Source organism: Carcharhinus amblyrhynchos, chromosome 34 (assembly GCF_965287045.1).
Source record: "Carcharhinus amblyrhynchos chromosome 34, sCarAmb.v2.hapA, whole genome shotgun sequence".
In the NCBI taxonomy this organism is placed as follows: Eukaryota; Metazoa; Chordata; class Chondrichthyes; order Carcharhiniformes; family Carcharhinidae; genus Carcharhinus; species Carcharhinus amblyrhynchos.
Genome location: NC_137357.1, coordinates 9,336,602 through 9,353,141, shown reverse-complemented (window position 1 = coordinate 9,353,141; position 16,540 = coordinate 9,336,602). Strand labels below are relative to the sequence as shown.

Here is a 16,540-nt window from a genome sequence, read left to right as displayed (position 1 = left end):
ATGCAAAGTGATCATTTGTATCGCAGCCTCCATGCATAAATCCTCTTTTAGATTTCAAATTTACAATTCATCTAGCACTATTTGATGTTTTTGGAAAAGCTCCAAACTTCTGCAACCTTTTATTTGAGGAAGTGTTTTCTAATTTCACTCCTGAAAAGTCTGGCTCTATTTTTTTTTAAAGAGTCTGTCCACCCTCAATGCCAGACTCCCCAAGTAGCAAAAGTAGTTTCTCCCCATCTATACTTTTTGTTTTTGTTCATTTTTGGAAGGTAAACATTGCTTACAAGTCTGGTACTTACTGCCTCACCTTGATTGCCCTTGAGAATCACCCCTGCACCATCTAACCATGTAAATTCTAGGCAATTCCATGGGAAACTGAGCTCGTTTGATCTCCCCTTGGAGCAGGGCCCTTGGTATCCAGTTTACAGCCAAGTATATATGAGAACTTCCATCATTTCAACTTCTGGATCTGCATGGAAGGTGGTGCAGGCTTTCCAATCTGACTGACCGTGATGGTTTGCCAGTAGCCTGAAAGTTTTTATTGTGTTTCTGGGAGAGCAAAGTGGCCATAGCCCCAGAGGACCAGAGGTTACTCTCCCCTTTGAGGGGAGATCCGTCTGGTGGTGATTTAACCTGAGGATCACCATACCTCAGGCTAGGGGCAAGGCGGAGAAGGTGGGGCCTTCATTAATAACCTCAGCCAGTATGGGAATTGTACCCAGGCTGTTGGCATCTCTCTGCATCACCAACAGCTGAACTAAACCGACCCCCATTCTGGGTGAGTAATATTCTGTAATCATGGTATTACAGTTTACAGAATTCAGTCACTCATTCATGGGATGTGATGCAAAGCTATCATCTGTGGGATTGTGACAGGATGCCTCTAAATCAGAATTCTGCCTGAAAGTTTATCAGGCCCACATGTATTGTCCATCTCTAACTGCCCTTAAGGAAACAATGGTGAAAAGCCTTCTTGAACTATTGCAGTTTGTGTGGTGTTCATAAAGCCAGCAGCGTTGTTAGTCACAGCTAATTTCAAAACCTTCACCCTGGGGTTTTAAGTTGACGAAGAGAGATGCATTATTTGTTGCTGGAAGAGCTGAACATTCTTTAACATTAAGTGGGTGGCACAGTGGTTAGCACTGCTGCCTCACAGCGCCAGGGGCCTGGGTTCAAATCTGGCCTCAGCTCACTCTGTGTGGAGTCTGCACATTCCCCCCATGTCTGCGTGGGTTTCCTCCAGGTGCTCGGTTTCCTCCCACAGTCCAAAGATATGCAGGTTAGGTGGATTGGCTGTGCTAAATTGCCCCTTAGTGTTAGGGGAATTGGCAGGGTAAACCCATGGGGTTATGAGGATAGGAGTTGGGTGGGATTGTTGTCGGTACAGGCTCGATGGGCTGAACGGCCTCCGTCAGCACTGTGGGGAATTCTGTGACTCCATTCTATGATCTGTTGTGGTGTGTACCCTCATAATATGGAGCGCTCTGAAACACAGTGGGCAGCCAATTATTGTTGGAGTGATATTGTAAAATCAGTGTGAAATAGACCTCTGTGCTTTGGCTCATGTATAACTCTGGTCCCACAGTACAAATTGTGATTTTTAATTGCTAATCTGGTCTTTGCTCTGAAAGGTCTAAGTAAGAAAATCCAAAGCAATTATAACTAATCACACACTGCTGACTCAGTCCAACAGCAGTTGTTGGTCGCTTGCATGTTGCATGCTGCAGCTCCATGCCCCTGTTTTCTCTCTTTCGGAAGGTTTTCTGACATCCATGCCAAAGTGTGATGTCTGGTCAACATGCATTCAGTGCTCAAAGGAACCCTGAAAGGCTGCATTCTCTGCCAGGTGATCTCTTAGTTTGAATAAAACAAACAACTTGGTGAAAAACCCCTCCCCCAGGCAAAGAACTTGTAAAAGCTAAACCCAAGGAGGTCCAGTATGGAAACAGTGTGGGAGCCAATGACCTCGTGGTATTATCGCTGGACTATTAATCCAGAAACTCAGTTAATGTTCTGGAGACTGTGGTTCGAATCCCACCACGGCAGATGGTGGAATTTGAATTCAATTGAAAAAAAAAGTTCTGTAATTAAGAATCTACTGATGGCCACGTCGATTGCCAGAAAAACCCATCTGGTTCACTAATGTCCTTCAGGGAAGGAAATCTGCCGTCCTTACCTGGTCTGGCCTACATGTGACTCCAGAGCCACAGCAATGTGGTTGACTCTCAACTGCCCTCTGAACAAGGGCAATTAGGGATGGGCAATAGATGTTGGCCAGCCAATGTTGCCCATGTGCCATGAATTAATTTGGTGTTTTCCATGACTGATAACATGGCCTGCTGAACCTTCAAACCTCAATTTCAAAATGACCAATGAAAGCATGCTTTCCAAAAGACTGTGCCACAGCAGTATAAAGTACTTCTTATAGGCCTGGCTTAGCCCAGTGAATGAGCACCTTACATGGCACGATGGCACTGTGGTTAGCACTGCTGCCTCACCACAGCAGGGAGCCAGGTTTAATTCCCGGCTTGCATGACTGTCTGTGCGGAGTCTGCACCTTCTCCTTGTGTCTGTGTGGGTTTCCTCCGGGTGCTCCGGTTTCCTCCCACCGACGTGCTGGTTAGGGTGCATTGGCCGTGCTCAATTGTCCCTCAGTTTACCAGGACTGGTGCGGCAACTAGGGAATTTTCACAGTAACTTCATTGCAGTGTTAATGTAAGCCCATCTGTGGCACTAATAAACAAACTTTAAACATCTCACCCATGCGGAATTTTCCAATCAACTCTTTCCAAGTCAACAAGTTCATCTCGACCTTCCTCTATATACCAACAATTTCTCTTTCCCAAGAGATCATTTTCAAATGGATGCCATTTCTCTTCCACTGACTCGGCGACTAACTTTTCCCACCATTTGTCCGGGAGGTTAAACGTACTTACATTTTCCGAACGGAGCTTCTTTGCTGGACATCCTCCATCGACCGGGTGAAGCATGTAGTAAAGTCGAACCTTGCTGGCATGTTTCCGGCTCTGGAGAAAACAAGGTTAATAAATCTGTAGAAACTCGGAATTGAAACCACGTCCCTCTTTGACTCTCCCATTGTAATTGTCAGTCCTGACATGGCAGTAGTTAATGAGTGAAGCACTGTGTTAGATCGTGCGTTTATCAGTCTTACTAAATAGGCTGACACCTCTCCCTCTCTTGCAAGCATTCGCTCATACCAGCGAGCCATGGTAGTCAGCTGGCTATGTTTCGAACTACTGCAATCATTCAGCCACACAGCTGGTTTCACTGAGGCCAGATCAAGAATACCAGGTCAGCAGAATGCGACATTCAGTAAACAGATTGCTCAAGACATCATCGAATCCCTAAGGTGCAGAAGGAGGCCATTCAGCCTATCAAATCTGCATCGACAGCAATCCCACCCTGGCCCTATCCCCATAACCCAACATATTTACCTTGTTCGTCCCCCTGACACTCAGGGGCAATTCTGCATGGCCAATCCACCTAGCCTGCACATCGTGGGAGCAAACTGGAGCACCCAGAGGAATCCCACACAGACAAGGGGGAGAAAGTGCAAACTTTGTACAGACAGTGACCCAAGCTGGGAATCGAACAGCGCCAACGCGCTGCCCCTAATCAAATCAAAGGGTACAATAATATCACCAACCCTACTGCCTTAGAAAAATGTTCTCATGGTGATTGAACCCATGCGCGTACTTGAACATTCTTGCTTTGTACTTCTGGGACATTTTCCTACATTCGAGGTGCTATTTAAATGCAAATTGCTGTTGCTGTAATTAAACGTACATGCTGTTCATTTGTTTTTTCCACAGTCTAAAGGGATTTTTTTTTACAGTAATGGATTTACTGAAAATCATACCTTCGGTCACACTTGGCTTGAAAAGGCAGCAACGCTTTTTTTTACTCATTCATGGACTTGGGTGTCTCTGGCTGGGCCAGCATTTATTACCCATTTCTGAGGGCATTTAACAAGCAACAACATTGTTGAGGGTCTGGAGTCACATGCAAGCCAGACTAGCTAAGGACCGGCAGATTTCCTCCCCTAAAGGAGGTGACTGAACCAGATGAATTTTTATGACAATCAACAATAGTTTTATAGCCATCAGTAGACTTTAATTCCATATTTTTTATACGTATATCTTTTCCATTCATTGCCCATCCCTAGTTGCCCTTGGAGAGCAGTTGAGTGTCAACCACATTGCTGTGCTTCTGCACTCGTATTTAGTCCAGACCAGGTCAGGATGGTAGATTTCCTTCCCACAAAGTGAAGCAGATGGGTTTTTATGACAATCGACAAAGGTTTCAAGGTTTTAATTCCAGATTTTTATTGAATTCAAATTTCACCATCTGCTGTGGTGGGATTCAAACCCGGGTCCCCACAGCATTATCCCGGGTCTCTAGATTATTAGTCCAGCAACTAATACCACTCCACTGCTGCCTCCCTGCAGTGGTACCGCAATCTTCAATTAAATTTCTGTCATTGAATTATTTGCTATTCAAGTTTAAAAATTGTGCAAAGCTTCTCCCATGCTGTTTTACTAAAATTGTTTTGTTCGGATGACTGGATAATGCAAACACTTCAAGCAGAAGATGATTTTGAACTAACAGGAAGAGATTGGCTCAAGCGTAGATTTATCACTGCCCATTATTGAACGGAAAACAAAACCTGAGCGGAATTCACCTTAGTTAGTCAGACCAATTCACACAAACATTCTCCGGTCAGAAATACGAGGATGCTGTAAAGCGAAATACTTCATATTTGTTAAATAGGGAGGTGATGGCTGAGTGGATTAATCATTAGACTACTAATCCAGAAACTCAACTGATGTTCTGGGGACTCTAGGTTCAAATCCCACCACAGCAGGTGATGGAATTTGAATTCAATAAAAAAAAATCTGGAATCAAGAATGTACTGATGACCATGAAACCATTGTCGATTGTTGGAAAAACCCATCTGGTTCACTCATGTCCTTCAGGGAAGGAAATTTACCATCCTTACCCGGTCTGGCCGACATGTGACTCCAGTGCTACAGCAACGTGGTTGATTCTCAACTGCCCTCCAAGGGCAACTGGGGATGGGCAATAAATGCTGGCCAGCCAGCGACGCCCATGTCCCCAGAGTGAATTTTTAAAAATCTGATCTTACAGGAAGTGTAATTGAAACAGGAATTGGTGGAAAGTACTCAGCATGAAAAACGAAACAGGGTTAATGTTTCAGGTCAGTGACTTGGTTTAACAAGTGGAATAGTTAAGAGATGCAACAGGTTTGAAGAAAGTTGTTCGTCCATTGTCATCGATGAGGACCACGACACCATTAGTCATTTTTGAGGCTTGTTGCAGCGTGTCCGAAGACGACTGATCAGGCCAATTTGGGCACGGAATATCCTGGCACATATTGGACGGACTTGTGTAGACACTGTAGTTGTTGCAGTGGTGGCTCTGGAACTTGCGCAGCGCGCACGCTTAAGTTGTTTGAAGAAAGTACAAAGGCAGGGAAAAGTGAAGGGGTGGTGGAGCAGGAAGAGAAGAAAAGTGAAGTTTGTGTTCACGTGGTAGGCAGGAGATATTAAACGTTGAATAGGGTGATGTCGCAAGGAAAAAATGATATGCTAATGGAACCAGTAAATATTCAAAAGTTGGGTTTGGGGTCTCTTAAAGCAAAAAGATTCACCAACAGCTATCATTTAATAAAATGCAGACAGAGTTTACGATCTGAAATTCTTGAACTCCAATTTGAGTGTGGGAGATGGTAAACGTAGCTAATTAAAAGATGAGGTGCTGCTTCTTAAGCTTCAGTGGGACAGTGTAAGACATGGAGGACACAGGGCGGGATTTTCCGGCTACACTCAATGGACCTTTGCGTGACCCGCTTCCCCCCACCACCCAACCCGCTCGGAGTCTCGTGGCAGGCGGGATGGGAAAACTCTCCCCGGAAAATGGGAGTGGGGGGGGCACAGCTAGAAGCTTGTGATCACAAACTGCAGAGTGAATGAAGATGTTCTCCAAAGAGTCACCCAACCAGCATTTAATCTCCCCAATACAGAAGGAACCACATTGCGAGCACCTCATTGAATGCAGGGGTCACTGGCAAGGCCAGAATTTATTATTCATCTCCAATTGCCACCGAGCAGGCAGCACTGAAACCCCTTCCCTCTTGAACCACTGTATCACGTGCAACAAAGTTTCTGCCACAGACAGAGATATTCACCCACTGACAATGAAGCAATGTCAACATGTTTCCAAATCGGGACAGTGTTTCGCTTGAAGCGGAGCTTGCAGCTGGTGGTGACTCCATGGTGTTTGCTATGGTCAAAGACATGGATTTAGAAGTTATTGTTGAAGGAGCCTTGGCAAGTTACTACAGGACATTTTGCAGATGGTATGCATTTCTGCTAGTGGGCGCCACCGGTAGAGGATGCAAATTTAAGCTGGTGGATGGGATGCCAATCAAACGGGCTGCTTTCTCCTGGCTGATGCGGACCTTCGTGAATGTTGCTGTAGCTGCCTAACTCCAGGCAACGAGTATTTCAAAGGACAAAAAACAAACAACAGGACATCACAGGAACAGGCCCTTTGGCCCTCCAGGCCTGTGCTGACCATGTTTACCCATCTAGGTTAACAACTTATATCCCTCTATTCTCTGTTTGTTCATGTGTCTATCCAGATAAGTCTTAAATGCTGCTAACGTGTCTGCCTCAACCACCTCACTGCAATGCATTCCAGGTCCCCACCACCCTGTATCTCCCCCTCATGTCTCCACTAAACCTTTTCCTGCTTACCTTGAACTTGTGTCTTCTTGTAATCGTCATTTCTGCCCTGGGAAAAAGCTTCCAACTGTTCACCCGATCAATACACCTCATAATTTTATAAACTTCTATCAGGTGGCCCCTCAGCCTCCATCTTTCCAGAGAGAACAATCCCAGTTTATTCAATCTCTCCTCATAGCTCATACCAGGATGTTGCCTGGTACAGAGGGTAAACCTTTTCTGTACTCCCTCCAAAGCCTCCACATCCTTCTGGTAATGTGGGGACCAGAATTGGACACAGTATTCCAAATGTGGCCTCACCAGCGTCTTATACAAGATGCTATAACATAATTTGCCAAATTTTATACTTGATGCCCCATCTGATGAAGGCAAGCATGCCCCATGCTTTCTTCATGACCTTTTCCATCTGTGCTGCCACTTGTAAGGATCTGTGGGCCTGCACTCCCAGATCTCTCAGTGTGTCTACGCTCCTGATGATTCTGCCATTTATTTTACAGCTCCCACCCAAATTGTATCTACCAAAATGCATCACCTCGCATTTGTCCGGATGAAATTCCATCTGCCATTTGTCTGCCCAATTTTCCAGCCTGTGTCCTGCTGTATTCTCTGACAGTCTTCATCATTATGCGCAACTCCACCAATCTTAGTATCATCCGCAAACTTAGTAATCAGACCAGCTACATTTTCTTCCAAGTCATACAAACAGCAGAAATTCCAGCACTGATCCCCACGGAACACCACTAGGTACAGACCATCCCACCATTCAGAAAAATGCCCTTCCACCACTACCCTTTGTATTCTATGGCCAAGCCAGTTCTGAATCCATCTCGCTAGCTCACCCCTGATCCTGTGAGATTTCATCTTTTGCACCAGCCTGCCATGAGGGACCTTGTCAATTGCTTGTCTGAAGTCCATGTAGACAACATTCAAAGCCGTTCCTTCATCGATCATTTTTGTCACCTCCTCAAAAAGCTCACACTCTCGCGCCTGTTCGGGTACACTGAGGGAGAATTTAGCACGGCCAACGCACCTAACCAGCACATCTTTCAGACTGTGGGAGGAAACCGACGCAGACATGGGGAGAATGTGCAGACTCCGCACAGACAGTGACCCAAGTTAGGAGTCAAACCTGGGTCCCTGGTGCTGTGAGGCAGCAGCGTTAACCATGTGCCTGCGTGTTGCCCCCAGTGTGCAAGCTGGTGAGTACTATTTCATTTTGAACTGAGCACCAAAGGGTTTACACATCAGACACTGCTGCACAGAAGCAGTCACTTGTAGCTGACAGATAAAATTGCTCTCAAAGCTATTTCTTTCACCCACCCCACAACACATTACCCCCTCTACCAATCCAGCAAAGTTACTTTTGTAGATGCATCAACTTTACTTATCAAATTCAAGATGAAACAAAATCGTACTGGAGAAGTTGTTTGTGATTATCCTTTGATATTCTTAGACAGTTTGCTGCCTCTTAACATGAAAGAACATTTCATTTTAATTAAGTCTTATAAAAAAAAGCTTTACCCACACAAGTCTGTTCTGTTTAAGCGATGCAGAAGATGGAATTAAATTGTGAACACAGTAAGCATAACACATTAAGTTTGTTTCATCTTTCACAGCTTAAAAGGTTTGTCGTTCTTGTGGTGTAGCTGAATGCTGGGGTAGATTATAAGATTGTGAATGCTTCTGCAATTCATCATCTTGAATGTCTCAATAATAGTACAAGAAGGATAAAATCTTGACGTTTTCATCAAACTCACAATCAGTGATGTCTTTGTGCTCTAAGATTCTCAATCAGAGAACGTGCACCATTCTTATAACTTGCAAAGGTATGTCTACTGAGAGTGCAGTTATCTCATCAAATTCTAACATCTGGAAGTATAAATTTATTCCTGTTATTAAAGTTTAAAAAAGCTTATTTATTAGTGTCACAAGTAGGCTTACATTGACATTGCAATGAAGTTACTGTGAAGAATCCCCGAGTTGCCACACCCCAGCACCTGTTCGGGTACACCGAGAGGGAGAATTTAGCATGGCCAATGCACCGAACCAGCACGTCTTTTAGGCTGCGGGAGGAAACCAGAGCACCCGGAAGCAACCCACGCAGACACGGAGAGAACTAGCAGTCTCCACACAGTCAGTGATGAAAGCCGGGAATCGAACCTGGGTCCCTGGCGCTGTGAGGCAGCAGTGCTAACCACTGTGCTACCACACCATGCCAATCTGTATCATTTCAGCACAAAACTTGCTGTCAGCTGGGCACTGGATGGCCAGCACAGATCGGATGTGAGGAACCTCTTTATATGCTGTAAAACTCTATGACTCTTCCCATTATTTATGCTCTATTGCCCCCATAGCAATAACAGGCATGACAAAGTGTCCAAATCCAAATACGTGCCTAAGGAGTTACACAGCTCTGCTGTTTTTGCTTGGACCTTTTGATACTTTATTCCTAATCGGAAAAGACCAATTAAGTCCAATCATGGTCCCCATGAGGAACAAACCAGATCCAAGCTGACAAGTCAAGTCACTGCATCCTATCTTAGGCTCGATCAAACAAGATCTGAGCTGACAGGTTGAGGCATTACACCCCCTCCAGGGTTTGATCTAACGCTTCATTTTGGGCCAAAAGGCCCAGATAGATTTTAAAAATTGCATCAAGTGACGCCTCAATTTAACCTCTTTGGCTACCCTGAGTGAACTGCATGATCATGGTTTCACCCCTGCCAGGTAAGAGTGTTGAAAGATAGCGCTGGGATTCTCCACCTAAAAAAATTCGAAGTGTTGAATTTGCGTAAAAATTGGAGTAAATTCTGCTGTTATTTTTTAAACGGGATTTTCAAAATGGATCTGTCACACTCTGTGCGCTGCAGAGAGCGCCAGTGTGAATCTCATTAAAAATCAGTGGAGGTATTCCCACTGAGTGGGCCACTGTGCGTGCACCGTTCTGTTAGCACTGAGGTCGGCACACGTGCAGTAGCCCGGCCTCCCGGTCACTGGCCAGCCCCACAATTCTGCATCGCTGCCCCTCCGCCTTCCTCCACAACATGGGACTCATTTGGTCCTTGCCTCACCACCCCCACTACTTCCGACAGCTCCTCGCCCACCTTATGTGCCTGCCTTGATTCCCCCCCCCCCCCCGCCCCCAGGTCATCCTGATCTCCCGGAGCCCCAGCCCTCCCCCCCACCTGTAGCCCCGACCACACCCCCACCATACTGGCAGTCCTTGATTTGGGCTAAATGAGACTGAAGAAGGGAAGCAGGTCGGCACGGTGGTTAGCACTGCTGCCTCTCAGTAACAGGGACCCAGGTTCCTTTGCCAGCTTGGACTGCTGTCTGTGTGGCTTCTGCACACTTTCCCCATGTCTGCTTGGGTTTCCTCCCACAGTCTGAAAGATGCGCTGGTTAGGTGCGTTGGCCGTGCTAAATTCTCCCTCAATGAGTGCGGTGACTGGAGGATTTTCACCGTAACTTCACTGCAGCTTTAACATTAGCCTACTTGTGCCGTGAATAAATAAACTTATTACACTTAAATCCACTTGAGCATTGCATTACATCGGTCAGGAAAATCTGCATCATTCAAGTAAAAAATAAGCCAACATTGGTTTAGACATTTTTTAAACATTGGGATTTTGAAAATAATAAATAGCACAACTGTTTTGTTCATGCGACAGCAGTGTATTTATTGGCTGGCATACGCAGGAAATGAATGGCGCCGGTTAAACAAAAGTGTTGGTTAATCAAGTGTTCCATGGAATACAGGTGGTCACCACTTGCTGCCTGAGTTAATATGCAACTCAAAAATAAAGGACTGTATTCTTGTATTTCTAATTTTCAACAATGTATTAAAACATAAAATAAAGAATGAAATGTAGGATAATTATTTCTGTTTGGTAAAGCGATGGCACGATAAGACAGTGGTTAGCACTGCTGCTTCACTGCTCCAGGGACCTGGGTTTGATTCCCGGCTTGGGTCACTGTCTGTGTGGAGTTTGCACCTTCTCCCTGTGTCTGTGTGGGTTTCCTCCCACAGTCCTAAGATGTGTGGGTTAGGTTGATTGGCCATGCTAAAAATTGCCCTTGGTGTCCTGAGATGGTTCAGTTGGAGGGATTGGTGGGTAAATATGTGGGGGTGGGGCCTGGGTGGGATTGTGTTTGGTGCAGACTCGATAGGCCAAATGGTCTCTTTCCCTACTGTAGGGTTTCTATGATTTCTAGATTACGGGAACATCAAACATTCTGGTTCGTAGAGAATTCTGTTTGGATTTGATTTATTCTTGTCACATGTATTTGGATTCAGTGAAAAGTTGTGTTTCTTGCGCACCATACAGACAAAGCCTACTGTTCATCAAGTACATAGGGGAGTAGAAAAAGACAGGGTTGCATTACAGTCATTGCTAAGGTATACAGAAAGATCCATTTCACTTAAGGTTCGTCCATTCAAAAGTATGATAGTAGCAGGGAAGGAGCTGTCCTTCAGTTGGTTTTTGTACGTGATCTCAAACTTTTATACCTTTTTTCCAACACAGAAAGGTGGGAGAGAGTATGTCTGGGGTGCATGGGATCCTTGATTATGCTGGCTGCTTTTTCAAGGCAGTGGGAAGTGTAGACGGACTCATTGGATGGAGGGGGCAGGTTGGCACGACGGACTGGGCTACGTTCACAACACTTCGCAGTTTCTTGCGGTTTTGGTCAGAGCAGGAGCCATAACAAGCTGTGGTACATCGAGAAAGGATGTTTCCTGAGATGCATCTATAAAAATTGGTGATAGTCGTATGGACATGCCAAATTTCCTTAGCCCTCTGAGGAAGTAGAGGCATTGGTAGGCTTTCTTAACTATAGCATCAGCGTGGAGGGCCAGGACAGGTTGTTAATGATCTGGACTGCAGAAACTTGAAGCTCTCAACCAATTCCACTTTGTCACTGTTAATGGAGACAGGGGCAAGTCCTCATCTACACTTCCTGAATTCAATGACCATCTCTTTTGTTTTACTGACATTGAGGGAGAGGTTATTGTCATTGCACTATTTCACCAGATTGTCTATCTCTTCCTTGTACTCTGGTCGAGTGATGGATAACGCAAAATTAATGCATCCTTTGGGCCTGATTTTACCATGGCATCACACCCGTTTTTGTGCACGAAAACTTGGTAAAGCATGAGGTGATTAGTGTGATCTGCGCCTGCACACCCACTTTACCAAGACCCGAAAATGGCTGCGATCCAAACCACGCCCAAAAAAACACGACGTCAATTCCAATGCATTTGCATGCATTTAAATTGACTTGATGAGATGGATGCCCAATCGTACCCACATTTCCCCCTTTACCATCGCGTTTGACCGTCCAGGTGCAGCACGAAACAGACATGCTCCACAAAGGTCTGTTCCCTTTCGGGCACTGCACCCCAGTTTCTGAAGAAGTGAGTTCAGAGCTGGTGGGGGGAGGAGGTGATGGAGGAGGAGGGAGGCAGTGGAGGAGGAGGGAGGCCAAACGGACCTCTGGTGAAGGGGCAGGGGTCTGCTGCCACTTTGCAGGCAATCGGTGGGAGGGAAGGGGGCAGGGGGTCACGATCGGTTTGGGTAGTGGTGGTGGGGGGGGTGCGCTGATGGATAAGGGGGTCAGTTACGTTGTGATGATGCAGCGATATCTACAGGGGCCATCGCTCCCGGGCCGCTTTATCTGCTTTTCTGTGGCCCTGGCTTGATGTGACAGGGGAGCATTTTTCAAATTTTTTTTTTCCACTGCGCATGCGCAGCTGAAGGCTCTGATTGGAGCTGCAGCGTTTCGGGTGCAATAAGCCCTGCCCACAACACGATTCAGATTTGCGACTTTTTTTTCGGGTTACGTGCGTATGGGGACGCCTGAGAACAGGTCGGATCTGAATTCCGCCCAGATTCAGCACTTGGAATCAAAATGGTAAAATTGCCCCCTTCGTTTTGGAGAGGTGGGTATTGCGAGCAAAGCCAGCATTAATATCTTATGCTCAGCTGCTCGAGAAGGCATTCCCCTCAGTGCATGCAATGAAAGCTCTCCCCATCGCCCACTCGGCTGTTCTGTAAGGGATTCTAGGATTTTTATCCAACAAGGATGAAGTTACAGTGATATGTGTAAAACTGGATGACACGTGATTTGGAGAAGAGCTTAGGGGTGATGGTCCTCCTGTGCACCTGCTGTCTTTATCCTTCTTGGTGGTGGAGATTGCAGGCTTGGGAGTTGCTTTTGCTCATACTGGCCTGCTTGTCTACCGTTTAAGATCCACACGTGAGCGAGAAAAAGCACTTGTGAGTATGCTGAAAGCCTGCAAAATCTGCAAGGTAGATTTTTCTGGAGTATTTATTTGAAACTGAACTCCTGGGTGCTGCAGCATGAGTCACATATGGTATAAAAAAAGCACTGGAGGATGAGTCAACCATACATGTACAACTCCACACACGTTTTGAGGGAAACAGACTCCTCTCTCACTGTTACTCTGGAAGACTACTCCAAATTGAGAACTCACTTGGTTGTTCGGCGCTGCTATTTTTCTGCAGGAGCAGAACATTTTTTTGAGGCTCAAAGTCACAGAAAGCACCAGCATAATTTGAAAAAGTCTGGGTGACTTCTGAACTCAAAGCCAAGAGATCTCACGCCTCTTGTGATTTGTGTCCTCATTTAACATCCGACCTTCCGTCAAGCAAAACATTAAAGCCTCTTATCCGGGCACCTGGGAACTTTGTAAATTTAAAGCATCGATGTTGGCCCAAGGGGGGGCCCTAACTCTTTCTCAATCCTTGAACTCCCTTGGTGGCACAGTGGTTAGCACTGCTGCCTCACAGCGCCAGGGACCAGGGCTCGATTCCAGGCTTGGGTCACTGTCTGTGCAGATTCTGCACACATTCTCCCCGTGTCTGCGTGGGTTTCCCCCGGGTGCTCCAGTTTCCTCTGAAAGACGTGCTGGTTTGGTGCTAAATTCTCCCTCAGTGAACCTGAACAGGTGCCGGAGTGCGGCAACAAGGGGATTTTCACAGTAACTTCATTGCAGTGTTAATGTCAGCCTACTTGTGACACTAATAAATAAACTTAAAAACTTAACATGATGCAGAGTCAGCAGCAGAATTCTGACCCAGTAACCTTAACGTTCTGAAAGTGGTATCTACAGTATCACCTATAAAATACAGTGCGGTGCACCAAGTGGCCCAAACTGTAGCCACCTTATACCAATGTTATTATAATGGTTAGTTGAATTTCCAGGATTATGACACATGTTCCCTTTGTAAAGACGTACTGGTTAGGTGCTAAATTCTCCCTCAGGTGTACCTGAACAGGCACCGGAGTATGGCGACTAGGGGACTGTTACAGCAACTTCATTGCATTGTGACTAATAAATAAATAAATAATAGCAAGACAATTAAACCCAATCTTGGTTTGGAACATGTAGTGGAATAAACATCACATGGGACTGAGACACTTGAGATTAAATTAAATTAATAGGAGATACACATGGGGTCTTAATTGTGCCAAACACTGAAACAGTCTACACGTTCTTCTGTGACACCAATGGAAATGGGCAGCCACTATGATATTGTCCCCATGGGACAAAGGAACCCGTTGAAACAAGGGAGCCTCATGAGCTGAATAACTCGACTCGAAACCACCCTGTCACATGCCCTAGACGTGAGCTGTTTGAATTACTTTGATTATACATATAACTTTTTGAGTTTTATCTTCAGCTGCAGTTTAACCTCCAAAGAGAACCAGACGCCGGGCCGGCAGGCTGCCTTTAACCGTCATCTCTCACGAAGTCTGATTTCCCGAAAGAACTCTATCATTTGCCGACGTAGAGAAGTAACTTGCAGCGCACGAGAATACTTTGCCGCATCCCCAACAGATTCAAAATTTCAACTGAGCTCGGAGAACCAAGACCAACCTGACCTGCCAAATCCACCTGGACCTTGACTTGCTGGACTCAGTGACCATAAGACATAGGAGCAAATTAGGCCAATTGGCCCATTGAGTCTGCTTCACCATTCAATCGTGGCTGATATTTTTCTCATCTCCATTCTCCTGCCTTTTCCCCACAACTCCTGATCCCCTTATCAATCAAGAACCTATCTCTCTCTGTCTTAAAGACACTCAATGACCCGGCCTCCACAGCCTTCTGTGGCAAAGAGTTCCACAGATACATCAATCTCTGGCTGAAGAAATTCCTCTGCATCTCTGTTTTAAAGGATCATTCCTTTCGTCTGAGGTTTTGCCCTCTGGTTCTACTTTTTCCTACTAGTGGAAACATCCTCTCCATGTCCACCCTATCCAGGCCTTGCAGTATCTGTAAATTTCAATAAGACACTCCCCCTCCCTCCCCATCTTTCTTGACTCCAATGAGTACAGATCCAGACTCCTCAACCTTTCCTTGTACGACAAGCTCTTCATTCGAGGGATCATTTTTTGTGAACCTCCTCTGGACCCTTTCCAAGGCTAGACACTAGGCACAAAACTGCTCACAATACTCCAAATAGAGTCTACCAGACCCTTATACATGAAAGCATTATACTTACCTTTTATTGTGGTCTTTGCCCTGAACCCCTTCTTTGCCCTTATCCCTCTTTGATGGTGTGAATGTGAAGGGGGAGTGGACGCTGTGAAACTTCTTTCCACACTGTGTGCGCGTGCGCACAGGAAAAATAAATAAACTCTTACCTTGTCTTACAAGTTTAGCTTGTCCCCAGTTTGCTGTGGGGCTGCTAGTAGAGGATTGGACCACTCCAAACTGAAGGATTGGAGAAAATATGCTGCCACTTAGAAAAATCAAAAACCCCTCTCTGTTTACAGGTAGGTAATGAGAGGAGAAATCAGGGCTGTTAATCCCCCTGTGAGCAGCACGGTGGCACAGTGGTTAGCACTGCTGCCTCACAGTGCCAGGGACGCGGGTTCAACTCCTGGCTTGGGTCACTGTCTGTGCGGAGTCTGCACGTTCTCCCCATGTCTGTGTGGGATTCCTCCGGGTGCTCTAGTCTGAAGGACATGCCAGTCGGGTGCATTTACCCCAACAGGTGCCGGAGTGTGGTGACGAGGGGAATTTCACACTGACTTCATTGCAGTGAAATGTGAGCGTTACCTGTGACTAATAAATAAATAAACTCATGTCTATAACAACATACGCCTGAACTCTTCATCATGTTATACCTGTTGACATCGGCTCTCACGTCAAGTAGGTTGAATGGGCTTGTTCCACATTTTGTTGTTTTTAACGTGTTTAAACAATATACTGCTTCAAGATATTCAGTATATATGTCATTGTCTCCATGACGCAAAACAAGATGTTTATTTTCCTTCCACTGAGACACATAACATTTCTTCAATTATTAGACTTCCTGACAAAAACTAAAACTAATTACAACCTATGCCAATCATAGCTCATTACACCAAAATCATGGGGAGCTGGCAAAATGTTTCCTTTCGAATGAATGAGATCGTCTCTAACATTACACTGGAGCATCTGTCACAACCAGGAAATTATATCACAACTGCTTTGTACCATAACATTTTAAACAGTTTGTGTTAACTACGCTTGATGTAATCTTAAAATAGTTAAATATTTGTGCGAAGAGCGAAAGATCGATAAATGCCTTTATTTTTAAATTATTGATCGCCTCCATCGAATTGTACATCCGAGTTGCGCAATATTTTTTTTTGCAACCTTCACAAACTGCGCATTAACGTTGACATTTCCAAAGTACTAAAAATATACCGAGGAGGGAATAAACTGAACATTTTGA

At 45.3% G+C, this 16,540-nt stretch overlaps 1 protein-coding gene across 1 annotated transcript in view; it reads right to left on the bottom strand.

The window, feature by feature from the left end:
* Positions 1-16,540, bottom strand: part of LOC145361375 (zinc finger matrin-type protein 4-like) — a 193,974-nt gene that overhangs the window by 143,001 nt on the left and 34,433 nt on the right. The window contains exon 3 of the mRNA XM_080217065.1: positions 2,937-3,026. Within this exon, the coding sequence (XP_080073191.1) occupies positions 2,937-3,026 (90 nt within the window). The remainder of the gene's footprint in view (positions 1-2,936; positions 3,027-16,540) is intronic.